The 13,942-nt window shown below is 40.8% G+C and overlaps 2 protein-coding genes and 1 non-coding gene across 3 annotated transcripts in view; 1 reads left to right on the top strand and 2 right to left on the bottom strand.

The window, feature by feature from the left end:
• FAM107B (family with sequence similarity 107 member B) overlaps positions 1–13,942 on the top strand; it is a 236,317-nt gene that overhangs the window by 14,911 nt on the left and 207,464 nt on the right. The window lies entirely within an intron of this gene.
• On the bottom strand, positions 369–1,206 carry LOC123653202 (general transcription factor II-I repeat domain-containing protein 2-like). Its single transcript, XM_045588226.1, has 2 exons — positions 1,099–1,206; positions 369–974 (listed from the first exon to the last, which is right to left on the bottom strand). Exon 2 carries the CDS (start codon positions 966–968, stop codon positions 426–428), a length of 543 nt encoding a protein of 180 aa, XP_045444182.1. The 5' UTR covers positions 969–974; positions 1,099–1,206; the 3' UTR covers positions 369–425.
• LOC118710003 lies at positions 6,487–6,589 on the bottom strand. Its single transcript, XR_004985239.1, has one exon. It is a non-coding gene; the product is annotated as a U6 spliceosomal RNA (small nuclear RNA).

The raw sequence follows: 13,942 nt of genomic DNA, 5'->3' as shown, positions 1-13,942 counted from the left end.
GACAGAAATTCCTGAAATTATCTGTGGTTTAGTGCATGAACTCTAATGAAATTAACACAAGATACCACAATTTTCATAACAGAGTCCCACTTCAGTGATTTAAAACACAGCGCTTGTTGGTGGATGAGGCAGTGTATGACAATTGGATGAGGATGGTTATGTTTGTCCATCTCTTGTTTAAGGTGAGCAATTACTCCTCTCTTAGACCCCACCATGCTAGGAGCACCATCAGTTGTCACACTGGCTAGTTTAGCCCAGTCCAGCTCCAAACCATTCACAGTTTGGCAAACCTTTTCATATATATCCACTCTGTGGTTGTACCTTTGATACTTTTCAGTGCAGCAAGCTCTTCTGTGACTTCAAAATACTCATTTGTCCCACGCATAAAAATGAGAAGTTGGGCAGAATCACGAACATCATTGCTTTCATCGAGTGCCAAGGAAAAAGAGCAAAGTTTTTTTTGCAGAGTTTTGCAAATGGTGCTGCAAATTGTCTCCCATTTCTTCAATCCTTCGTGTCATTGTAGCTCCTGAAAGACTCACTGTACTAAATAAATCGGCCTTCTCTGGACACATCTCTTTGGCAACAGAAAGAAGGCATTCTTTAACAAATTCTCCCTCCACAAATGGTCTGCCATTGCGCGCTATTAGCTTGGCAACTTGAAAACTTGCCCGCAGTGATGAAATATTTAGCTGCTTCTGCTTCACAAAAGTATTTTGCTGAGTTGTCAGTGTATGTTTCAGTTTTAATATTTTATCTTTTCTCACTTCTCCGACCAAACAATCATATTTATCTTTATGTTGAGTTTGATAGTGGCGTCGCAAATTGTATTCTTTGAACACAGCAACTATATTCTGGCATATCAGACACACAGCTTTTTCTTTGTACCGCGTGAAAAAGTAATCATAAGTCCACTGTTCTTTGAATATCCTACACTCGGAGTCAATTTTTCTTTTTCTTGACATCATTGTTTCCTAGGGATTCCAAATTGCTATTAGTAAAATACTAATATGTGTGTGTGTGTGTGTGTGTGTGTATACACACACACAGTGTATGAACTCCCATTAGTAGGTCTCTGCCCCCGATGTGGACACTTACCTCTTGCAGGCTTTTCTAAGCAGACCAGCTCAGTCCCTGATGGGGTTCGGTTATATCTCCCTATATAACGGCCAAATTGATATGTTCGGAATCAGCATGTGAACACTGAAAAGGAAATGCAAAATGCATACAAAATTTTTAATGTAAACCCCTTTAAAAGGCTTTAATCGTCTTTTTACACTGGAGTTGACTTTCTGGTTTGGAATGGGCCTGGCTATATTAGTAGGAAGATGCGATCAGGGTTGCCTCATGGAAAAAAAAAGGCTGTTGGCTGGGGCGGCATGCTGTCAGTCTCAATTCTTCCACAAAGAGACTTGGTCCAAGTCCCCCCCCCGCCCCGCACCTGGCAGAATTTTGATTTCTCATATCAGCACCGAACACCTTCCCCCCAAAACTGGTAGAATTTTCCATATGGGCAATTCAGCACCGAACCCCTAACCTCCCCCCACCTCCCACCTGGCAGAATTTTGATTTCACATATCAGCACCGAACACCTTCCCCCCAAAACTGGCAGAATTTTCCATATGGGCAATTCAGCACCGAAGCCCTGACCTCCCAACCACCCCCCACCGCCCACCCAGCAACTGGCAGAATTTTGATTTCAGCACCGAACGCCCCACCACCCCCCGCCCCCAAAGGGGAATTTTCATATGAGTCACCAACCCCCCACCCCCCAATCGGGCAGAAACCCCCCATCTGGCAAAAATTTATTTCTATGGCACTTTCGACCAACCTTTGGTGAAGGCAGTGGAGGGAGAGGAGGAGAACCTCACTGACAGGCAGGCACAGCACACAGACACCACGTTGCCTGGGGGTGAAGCGGGCGCCTTTTTACATCATTGCCGCGCAGCACAGCACAGACGTGCCTGTGCTGTGGCACGTCGCACGCTCTGAGCCCCAGCAGGCACTGTGCTCTTAAAGAGGCAGAGGGGTCAGAGCAGCCGTGCAGTGACAGTGTATATGCAGGTCCTGGTGGCCGAACTGTAACACCTCGGCTGCGCTCACTGCCCAAAAAACCTGGCGGGCCGGCTCAGACTCCTCTGTGGGCCGCATGTGGCCCGCGGGCCATAGTTTGAAGACCCCTGGTGTAGATACTCAAAGTGTTTACACTGAGTATTTAAAAATAATTAAAAACTGTTTTCACAAGAATTATCACCACCCAGCTATCCCTGGAAAACCTTCAGGTGGTATAGTCATTTCAAGTTCAACATGTTTAGTAATGAACTCTCCCGCAAGCCTCTATATATCACTTAGGATCTGTTTAGCTGCAAGAAACAGAAAATCTTATTTAAAGTTAGACTATATGGAAACGGATTATCTCACTTAAAAACAAGATCTGAGGTAGGGTGGTTCTAGGATTGATGGATTCAGCACTTCAATGAAATCACTGAGCGTCTACATTCCCCATCTCTCTGCTCAGTCACCTACAACATTGGCTGTATCCTGCAAGTGATTTCCTTTGTGGTTAGGAAATGGCTTCCTCCCTTCCCCACTACTTCCACATTTTGAACAGTCCCTTTTCTGTCTCCTTCTCTGTCACCATTTACTGGCACTATGGTCAACACCTAGTTTGAGGTTGATGTGCCCTCCTGGGCTCCTCTGGTGCTTGATGTTTACCTCAATTAAGCATTTATTAAACTGCATCTGTTTACTGATGTGTTTGACTCTCCCACTAAACTATGAAGACCTTGCAGGCAGGGGCTGTACATATTTTTCTTCTTATCTATTATTAGAAGCCCAGTGCATGAAATTCTTGCACGGGTATGGTCTCTAATGGCTGCCACCTCTGGAGAATGGGGAGTGGGGGGTGGAGGGGAAGCCAATGCCCCCCATGGTCCGCACCGCCCCCTGGTGGTCAGCGCACATCTAACTCCCAGTCAGTCGTATTCCTGCCTGTGAGTATAATTTGCATATTAGCCTTTTATTATGTAGGATGTGGAGTGCCTAGTATGTCTGGGACTAAATAAATGTTTATTAATAAATTAGTATATGTGTTGCCGAAGCGAGCACTGTTTATTAATAAATTAAAAGATGAATCAATAACATCAAAATCAGGAAAGAGGTTTGTGAGCCTTCATATTCTTATCATGTAATCTTTGTTTAGTATTGCCAATGTCTTTGTGTTCTAGTCATTATTTTAAAATGGATGAAAATTAGGACCACTCCAGGGGATAGGAACCAAGATAATTTTTCCCCTTGAAGAATGAACTGTATATTACTCAGATTTGAGACAAAAGAGCCAGAAACATTTATTTGGAAGTGAACTCAGACAGAGGAAGCAGTCACTTTCCTTTTTACTATCTTTCTAGTTCATTTTCTGAACCCTCAGTGGATTTCCCACATGGCAAAGAACTAACCTCTTTAATGCTTTCATTTCCCTATTTGCAAAATGAGGGTAATGAAAGTTCTTATGATTCTAGTACTGTTTCGGGGAAAATGACTATATGAAACTTTAAGCATTATAGGAGAAAAATATAGAATATTAATAACACAAATAATACTATGAAAATGGGAGCAGAAGAAGACAAAGGTATGCATTTATCTTATTACTTTAATAGCATGTGGAAAGTACATGGATTATATTGTTCACATTAATACGACACCAAGCTACATTATAGACACTGTCAAGAATGTTTTATTTCTTCCCACCCCTACCCCCCCATTCTGGCTTTACAATACTTTTGCTTGAAAAAAAAATTTTTTTTTACTGATTTTCAGAGACCTCAATATCTAAAAGACATTGTTAGTTAATCTGATTTAAGTTTGAAGCACATTATTTTGTACTTAATGGCTTACTTTCTAAATTCAAGATAAAAGCCATATTATTGTTGTTGGAGGGTGTTAAAGAAGTAATTTGATTTAATGAGGAACAAATAGTTTCAAATAAAATGTTCAGCAGGTTATTTCTTCTGAGCTTTCAGTAATTAGTGTGAAGTATAACTTTGAAGCTTTAAAGTCTTCATTCACTCCTCAGATCATCAAACTTCAATGATGTGTCAGGAAGTGGGCATGCCACGAAGAACAAAGCACTAGTTTACCTTTGAGTTGCTTGCCCTTAACACAGGAGTCAGGCAAATAAACAGCTGCAAAGTGATCAACACATCTCATTTCTATGGCTTAGTGTTAAAAACATTTATATAATTATATACATTTTAATTATGCATTTTAATTATGATGTATCTTTTTTTTTCCCACCCAAAGAAATTTCCATAAACCCTAACCTGGTCATATATCAGATTTTTATCATCATAATCTCAATTTTCCTCCATTTTGCTGTCTCCTAACTCCCTCCTTCTATGCTTTCCTTTATCATTCTTTACTCCTTTTTTTCCTGACTCATAGTTATGCTTTAGCATTTCTGTTGTCACAGAGACTTTCTATTTCCAAGGTCATCCATCCATCCATCCATCCATCCATCCATCCATTTACCTTTCAACTGTTGTGCCAGGGACTCATTTAGTTTTGGAAAAAACGAAATAAATGAGACTTATTTCCTGTTCTTGAGGAGCTTGCTTCTAGCCAACAGAAATAGAAGTTTCACCAAGAGCACAGGTGTATGATAGAAGTGAGGAGTACTAGACAGGTAGGTAGTGAATCAATGCTGCACAAGAACAGGGTCTCAAAGCTGAGAAGATGTTCACGCAGTGAGCAAGGCAGAGAAAGGCATTTTTGATAGCAAATGACTGAGAACCTAACTCTAATTGGTTTAAATAAGGAAGGACATGTCTTATTTCACATAACTAGAAGTACAGAGGTTGGTAGCCTTCAGAGTTGTTGAAAGAAGCAAAAATACTGAATCATGACAAGATATGAGAGCATATTGTTTTTCCTTTATCTAGAAAAATTATTAGGAAAAGACTTTGCCTGCTTTAAGGAATCCTCAATAGTAAAACCTTTTGCCTGCAGGAGATTCCCCCACACCACCCCCGACCCCCCTGGTTTCTCTGTACGACACAGCAGTTTTATTCACACATCACTATCTAGTCATTATGCAGTGGTTTCCTTTTTAAAAACACACACACACAACTTTATTTTTGAGTACAGGTGTTCCCCTTTATTGCCCCCATTGGCCCCTCCATCCAGTTCCCACACTGTCCCAGGTTTTCACCATCCTACTGTCTATATCCAGAGGTAATGCATATCTATATATAAAAAGCTAGAAACAGTAACGACCATAACAACTGGTTGTTAGGACACCCACTGTGGCCAGTGGACTGGCCTGATCGTGGGTGGGGCCAGCTGGCCAATCTCAAGGCCCTTCCCCCCTGCCTGTCTGCCCCTGATCAGACTGTCCCACCCTGATCAAGAGTGGGATGGGCAGGCCAAACAATTCCCCCACCCCCACCAGCCCTATACCAGATCAGCTTGACCCATCACAAAAGGCCCGCAGCCCCTCCCCACTGGCCAGCCTGCCTCTGATTGCACCCTATCACCCCAATAGGGGGTGGGCCTGGGTGGCCAACCTCCTGCAGCCCCTCTCCTCAGCTGGCCATGCCCCTGATGGACCTCCACCACCCTGATCAGCCCACAGCCCCGCCCCCACCTGGCCCTGCCCCAGATTGGCCCCTCACCTCATCAGGGGCAGGGCCAGTTGGCCAAGCACCCATGGCCCCTCCTCGAGGCCACTGCCTCCTCTCCCCATTGGCACCCCTTATCCCATTCAGGGGCAGGGCCAGCCAGCCCAAAACCCACAGCCCCTCCCCAGGGCTAGAGCCAGCCCTAAATGGCTCCAAAATCCCAATCAGGGTTTGGGCCTGCCAGCCAATTGCCTGCAGCCCCTTCCCCTAGCTGGCCTAGGGCCTGATAGGGCCCTGATCTGGGCAGGCAGGCCAGCAAACTTCCCACCATCTCCTCCTCTCAACAGGCCCAGCCTCAATCCGCCCCAATTGGGGCCAGGCTGGCTGGACCCCACTCGTGCATGAATTTGTGCACTGAGCCTTTGGTATACATGTAAGATCTTTGGTTAATCTCTTCTTGTGCCTCCCCCTCACTCCTTCCCTCTGAGATTTCTCAGTCTGTTCCATGTTTCTATGCCTCTGATTTTACTTTATTCCTTAGTTTATTTTGTCCATTACATTTCTTGTTTGTTTATTTTGATTTTTAGATTCAATTATTGATAGATATGTATTTTATTGTTCACATTTTTTAATCTTTTTTTCTTCTTCCTTTCCCAAGAATACTCTTTAACATTTAATGTAATACTGGTTTGGTGGTGATTATCTCCTTTAGCTTTTTCTTATCTGTGAAGCTCTTTATCTGACCTTTAATTCTAAATGAGACCTTTGCTGGGTTATAATCTTGATTCTAGGTCCTTGCTATTTATTGCTTTGAATATTTCTTGCCACTTCTTTCTGGCCTGCATAGTTTCTTTTTCTTCTTTTTTCCTTTTTAAATATGGAATGCTTCACAAATTTGCATGTTATCCTTGTGTAGGGGCCATGCTAATCTTATCTGTATCATTCCAATTTTTAGTATATGTGCTGCCTGTATAGTTTTTGTTGAGAAATCAGCTGACAGTCATATGGGTGATCCCTTGTAGGTAACTGCTTTTCTCTTGCTGCTTTTAAGATTCTGTCTTTGTCTTTAGCCCTTGGCATTTTAATTATGGTGTATCCAGTGTTAGCCTCTTTGGGTTCATCTTGTTTGGGACTCTCCGTGCTTCCTATTCTAAGTCTATGTTTTTTTCACTCTGGAGGGGAAGTTTTCTGTCATTATTTCTTTAAATAGGCTTTCAATATCTTGCTCTCTCTCTTCTTCTGGCACCCCCATAATGCAAATGTTGTATGCTTGAAGTTGTCTCAGAAGCTCCTTAAACTATCTTCATATTTTTTAAATTATTTTTCCCTCTTTGTTTTTCTGAATTTATCTTTTTTGCTTTCTCATATTTCAAATTTTTGATTCTCATAATCCTTTACTCTACTGTTGAATCTCTGTAAAGTATTCAGTGTATGCTTAATTTTTGACTGACCCTTTTCCATGTGTTTGGCATTCTTACTAAATTCCTTAAGTTCTCATTAAGATTCTTGAGTAACATTATAACCATTGTTTTGAACTCTGTATCAAGTAGTTTGCTTGCTTCAATTTCTTTCATTTGTAACATGCTTCATTGTCTCCACATTTTGGCTGCTTCCCTGTATTTGTTTCTATGTATTAGGTAAAGCTGTTATGTCTCTTGGAATTGGTAGAGTGGCCTTGTATAGCATCGCAGGTGTCCTATAAGGCCCAGTAGCTCAGCCTCCCCAGTCCTTTGTGTTGGGCACTCTAGGTGCACTCCTGTGTGGGCTATGTGCACAGCCTTGTAGTTGAGCCTTGATTGCTGTTGGTCATTGGGAGTAATTGACTTCCAGACCATTGGCTGTGAGGAACAGCTGCATCTACAATGGAAAAACTGTTGTGCAGGAGACACCCTTATGGAGTGTAATGCTTTAGTGGGACTTTGGCGCTCACTGAGTCTATCCTTTGAGTGTGTCACTTGTACATGTATAGAATTATAATCTGATATGGTCGGAAGCTGTCTTTTGGGTACACTGGCTCTGGAACCTCCAAGGAGGTTCACTGCCTGGGTCAGTCACTGCCTGGGGCCACCCAGCAAGAGCTACATAAAGAGATCTGCAGATGGCTGCTATTTATATTTGGCTCAGAAGTGCCCAGGCAAGGCCCAGCAATGAAGCAAGGCAGCCTGGTGCTAGTTCCAGGTCTTGGGCCTTTTATTGATAGGTTTGGGGCACAGTGACCCCAGGTACTGCTTTTCTGAGAGATTTTAGCAAAGTATGAAACATGATCCAAGACAGGCCATTCATATGGAAAAGCTGCTGCAAACAACTGGGGTGGGGTTGCAAGTTGGATGGGGTGGAGTCTCAGGGAATCACCAGGGTGGAGTGAACAGTGTGGGCCATACTGATGGAAACTCAGATATGGCTTAGGAAATTGTTTGTTACATTCAAAAAATTTCCCTCTCACTTTCTTGATTTTCATTAGGAAAATTTTGGATTTGCCTCATCTGGCTTTTTGGATAGTATATCAGAGGTCTCCAGAGAAATAGAACCAACAGGTGTGTGTGTGTGTGTGTGTGTGTGTGTGTGTGTGTATTTCTCTATTTCAATTTCTATCTATCTATCTATGTCTATCTATCAAGAGGTTTTTAAAGATTTATTTTTATTGATTTCAGAGAGCTTGGGAGAGGGGGGGAGAGAGAGATAGAAAAATCAATTATGAGAGAAAATCATTGATTAACTGCATTCTGCATGCCCCACATTAAGGACTGAGCCTACAACCCGGGCATGTGCCCTGACTGGGAATCAAATCATGCCCTCCTGTTTCATAGGTCGATACTTAACCACTGAGTTATGCCAGGCGAGCCTATCGAGAGATTTTAAGGAATTGTTTCACAAAGTTGTGTGGATCTGCAAGTCTGAAATCCACAGGATAAGCTAGCAGATGGATACTCAGGCAGGACTTGCTGCAGTCTTCAGGTAGAATGCCTTTTTTTGGGAGCGGAGATGTCAGTGTGTGTGTTCTTAAGACCTTTAATTGATGGGCTGAGGCTTATCCACATTATCAAGGGTAATCTTTACTGAAAGTCATCAAATTGTAGGTGTTAACCACATCTACAAATTACTTTCACAGCAACACCTAGATTAGCTTCCGATTAGATGTCTGGGTAGCATAGCCTTGCCAAGTTGACACATAAGACTATCTCTGAGTTTGATAAAGAGAAAAGCATCATGGATTTTGGAATAAGAAGATCTGGGCTTTTTAGTCCCAATTCTTGCTAAACGGCTCTTGAACACATTTCACAATCTTTTACAGCCTGATTGTACTCTTCCAGAAATGCTGGGACAGAGTATAGATAAAAAGTTTCTAAGGCAGTGATGTCTCATTCCGCTCTAAAATTCTCACAACCTTCCAATGTCTTGAATGTCTTGCCCTTCATATTACAATTACAGATGCTCATTGATTATGAATTTTGTTGTTATTATTAGAAGGGATTTGCAGTGAGTGAAAAGGTGTTTTCTGGGGAACAATGGATTCTCTAAAAAAATAGAAGGAATTGATGGAGTGATTCTTGGAGAAAGAAGTTATAATGAGATTGATTGGAAGGATTTACATTGAGGAAGATGCTATAACATTATAACTATAGAGCCTTTGCTTTAGGGATCTCAAAGTTCCTTTTATTCCATTGCTGGTAGCTGTACTCTCTTCAAGTCAACTCTCAGCTGTTATCTAGGGTGATTTGTTCTTGCTCAAACACTGACTCATTTTGAGCTTAATTTAGACCATGGTCAGTGTTAAGTACCCCTTAAAAGTGTCAAGTCACCAAACTCCTATATTTGTTGACTTGGTTCAAATGATCAGTTTCCAATTTTCTATACCTTCAAAATCTACTTTCCTCTGACAGTGAAAGTGTTGGCAGATAAATTAAACTGTTATAAAACAATTCTTAACTCAGACCCTGGCCCTGGCCCTGACAAGCAGAGGTGACCTCAACCCTGTTTACTCACTACATCTTGTCCTTAGGAAACTAATCCAAGCTTTAGTGTTAAGTATTTTTTATTATCTCCAGATCTGTATTTCATCTTTGACTGAATAACTTTAAAAGGAAAGAAGTTTAAAATTTTCAGTATATAATGGATTTATACAAGAGAAATTAAATAATCCATACGGTTGCAGACACATAGATGTGCTGTACCTGGCAAGGTATGCTGCATCTTAGCTGAAGAAACCACAATTCAAACAAGTGAAGAAAATACAGCTTTCATTACTTAAAAAGTCAGGGTTTGCATCGTTTGATACAGGAGCTCAAAGAGGGCACAAAAGACCAGCTCTTTCCCTGTTGCTTCTCTGCCTTTCACAGTGTCACTTTCTTTTTCTTAAAGGCTGGCCCCCTTCATATATTCACAACATAGCTGTCAGAACTCCTTAGGGCTTTCACATCCTTGTTCAGTGGAGGAAAAAGTTTGGCAGGAAGAGAGAATATTTCTTTTCCAACCCTAAAACAAACCTAGAGTTTCTCTTGTTGTCGTGATTTCCAAGGAGATGGAACTATAGTGCTGGTTTAGACAATGCAGATCCTACTCCAGAGCTGAGCTCGAGGCTATCCGACTCATAATGCTTTGATGTTTATTGGGAAAGGGCTTCAGAAGAGGCTTAATGACACACATATATATTTCAGAAATTACTTGGGTTTAAAAAATTATTTTGCAATTAATATTTGACAAAGAAGGCAAGAACATACAATGGAGTCAAGACAGTCTCTGCAATAAATGGTGTTGGGAAAATTGGACAGATATTTGCAAAAAAAACTAGACCACCAACTTATATCATACACCAAAATAAACTAAAAATGGATAAATGACTTAAACATAAGATAAGAAACCATAAAAATCTTAGAAGAAGCCATAGGCAACATAAGATAAGAAACCATAAAAATCTTAGAAGAAGCCATAGGCAACAAAATAGCAGACATATATAGTAGCAATATATTTAACGATATAGCTCTTAGGACAATGGAAACTAAGGAGAAAATAAACCAATGGGACCACATCAATATAAAAACCTTCTACACAGCAAAAGAAACCATCAACAAAACAACAAGAAAGCTCACAACATGGGAGAACATATTTGCCAATATTATCTCCGATAGGGTTTAATCTCCAACATTTACAGGGAACTTATACAACTTAACAAAAGGAAGATAAACAACCCGATCAAAAAATGGGCAAATGACTTAAATAGACATTTTTTGAAAGAGGACATTCAGAAAGCCAAGAGACATATGAAAACATGCACAAAGTCAGTAATCATCCAAGAGATGCAAATCAAAACAACAATGAGGTATCACTTCACACATGTCAGAATGGCTATCATCAACAAATCAACAAATGACAAGTGCTGGAGAGAATGCAGAGAAAAAAGAACCCTCCCTCACTGATGGTGGGAATGCAGACTGGTGGAGCCACTGTGGAAAACAGTATGGCGTTGCCTCAAAAATTTAAAAATTGAACTGCCATTTGACCCAAAATTACCACTTCTAGGAATATATCCCAAGAAAACAGAAACACCAATTAAAAGGATATATGCACCCCTATGTTCATAGCAGCACAATTTACAATAGATAAGACTTGAAAACAGCCTAAATGCACATCAGCAGATGAGTGGCTTAAAAAACTGTGGTACATCTACACAATGGAATACTACGATGCTATAAAAAAGAAGGAATTCTTACCATTTGCAGCAGCATGGATGAAATTGGAGAGCATTATGCTAAGTGAAATAAGCCAGTTAGTGAAAGAAAAATACCACATTATCTTATTCATTTGTGGATAATAAAGAATATTATAAACTGATGAACAAAAATAGATATAGAGGCAGAGAAGCATTGAACAGATTGTCAAATTACAGTGGGAAGGCTGGGGTGGGGTGGGGTGAGGTGGGGGGAGGTATGAGATCAACAGAAGGACTTGTATGCATGCATATAAGCATAACCAATGGACACAAGACACTGGGCATGTGCTGGAGAGTAGGGGAGGCTAGGGAAAAGTCAATTGGGGGGGAAAAAGGAGACATATGTATACTATTTGTAATACTTTAAACAATAAAAAAGTAAATAATTATTTTGACTTGAAAAAATTGTTAGTTGATTTCAAAGTAAATCTTTTTTAGCCATTACGGGTAAGGAGGATGTTGGAAATTTGGAAAACAATTCACAAAATACTTTTTTTTTTGATTATTTAAAGTAAGCATACTTTTTTCCTTCTTTGAAAAGCAGTAAAAATTATCTTTGTTATTGGAGACTAGATGTATTGTAAAGTAAAAAGTTGACATAGACAAAATGTCACTCATTTAAATATTCCATTTTCCTCTCTATTTCCTTATATTCATCCACACACATTAATATAATAAGGATATGAGGAAAACCAGAAAATAACTCTAGTTTACCATTAAGTCAGTATTAAATAATTACAATGATTCTCAGTAAATCTAGAAGTTCCTTCCATATACAGTGTATCTTGCCCAAGCATCAAGGTCTAAGAAAGCCCTTTGTGAGGGTAAGGTTTGGAGACCAGGAAGAGAACTTGTTTTTTAGTCTGATCTCCATGTCTTCAATATAATGGTGCTTTCTACTCCCACTTTGAACTTCTAGTTCCTGCTGCCAACCTGGTTAGGAGTGAATAGTAGAGCTTGGTTTGTTAGGAAAAGGGTGGTCATAAAAGCTTAGTGTATGTATGTCGGAGTGTGTGAGTGTGTGAGTGTGTGTGTGTGTGTGTGTGTGTGTGTACAAGGGTGCCTGTGCATGTACATGTGATACAGAGACATCTGTTACCACTCTTTTTATTAGTACTCTTTCAATAATCTTTTAATAGCTTTTGAACTGAAAACTTTGTGCCTAGGAAACATTTATTAAAATTATACTTAGGCTGATAAAAATTGCCCATGTTTACATTTTCTTTTATACAATATTATATTTGAATGGCTAAAATGGCTAAAATTACACCTCATCTTACAATCAACAGATACTGTCACACACATGAGGTCCTCACCAACATTAGAGGATTATACACCATGGTAGAAATATAGTTCCTATTCCATACTGGAATTTGAATTGGCTGTTTATAGTCTATACCAAACTCATCCTATTAACAACGAGAGTTTACTAGCTTCTAGTAAACTTCTATATGCCTTTGCATCTAGACTTGGCCCCGAAGAGGAAGGAAAATTCTAGTCTGAACTTTTTGCAAGTGGAATAGGAAAAGCAAACTTTTGAATGTAAAGCAGGTTCCTTCCAGGCATTCTGTCCCTTCCCTGGGCTCTGTGCCAGAGTGGTTCAGAAAGCCACCTTAGAGGAGATGAGTGAGGAGCAAAAAGGAAGAAACTCTGACATCATAGAGATATGATAGGTGATAGGTTGAGTTTCTTTTTCCAGGCATCACTTTCCAGACTGCCGCAAAAACAGGAAGGAAGGATGCCCTCTCAGACCAGAGTGAATGGGTCAGTGTCTGCAGGAGTCAGCGGCATCAGCAGACGGGATATTGGGAAACCTGCAGGCCAGGAATGACATCAGCTTGAAATGGAAAAATCTACCCTGGCCCAGTAAATATCAAAAGAGGGAGACTGGTTGGTATTAAAAAAATTTTTTTTTTGGAATCCAGAGCAAGAGAAAAGCTGTGGATTCCATCTCTTTCCTGATTCCTTTCTTTCTTTTTTTTTTTTTTTACAACCTGTTTGCCTTCACAACCATTAAGGAAAGCTTTCTGGTACTGTTTACAACCCTTCCCCTTCGTTGGAGGTGGTGGTGGGAGTTCAGAGCAGATAGACTTCAATCTGGGTATGTTACAACCTGACGCTTCTTTGCCTATTCATCCCTGAATCTCTCACAGCCGGAGACCAGGGCAGAGGGACATCTTCAGGGGCATCTGGGGATAGTCTATAGACATCCCAAAGCACTTCCCACATTTTTCAAGGGGTAGCCTATCAGGTTACTCCACTCTACCTGCCTCCATTAGAAACTCTGCCCGATGCTTGCCTTCCCAGACTTGTTCAGCATTCCCCTTTCAGGGGAAGTTCCCCGTCCTTAACTGATAAACTCAAAAAGAGTCATAGAGGACAAGCTGTGCTCAGCCCCTTGAAGGACTAAGACCAACATGTCAGAAATTATGTAAAAACAGAATGGTTTCCCAAAATGTCCTTTAGTTTTAATAGTAAATGAGTGTCTTTAAAAACCCACTCTTATGAGTTTGCTTTGGAACTGTCTCTTGTTTGGGAAGGCTGGAGGTGGGATCTTTGTGTTGGGATTCCACCTTTCCCAGGGGGTCATAATGAGGAAGGAAGGGAGCAGATGCACACA

The sequence above is a fragment of the Pipistrellus kuhlii genome, unplaced genomic scaffold, assembly GCF_014108245.1.
Source record: "Pipistrellus kuhlii isolate mPipKuh1 unplaced genomic scaffold, mPipKuh1.p scaffold_m20_p_1, whole genome shotgun sequence".
In the NCBI taxonomy this organism is placed as follows: Eukaryota; Metazoa; Chordata; class Mammalia; order Chiroptera; family Vespertilionidae; genus Pipistrellus; species Pipistrellus kuhlii.
This window is presented reverse-complemented; position numbering and strand designations above follow the sequence as displayed.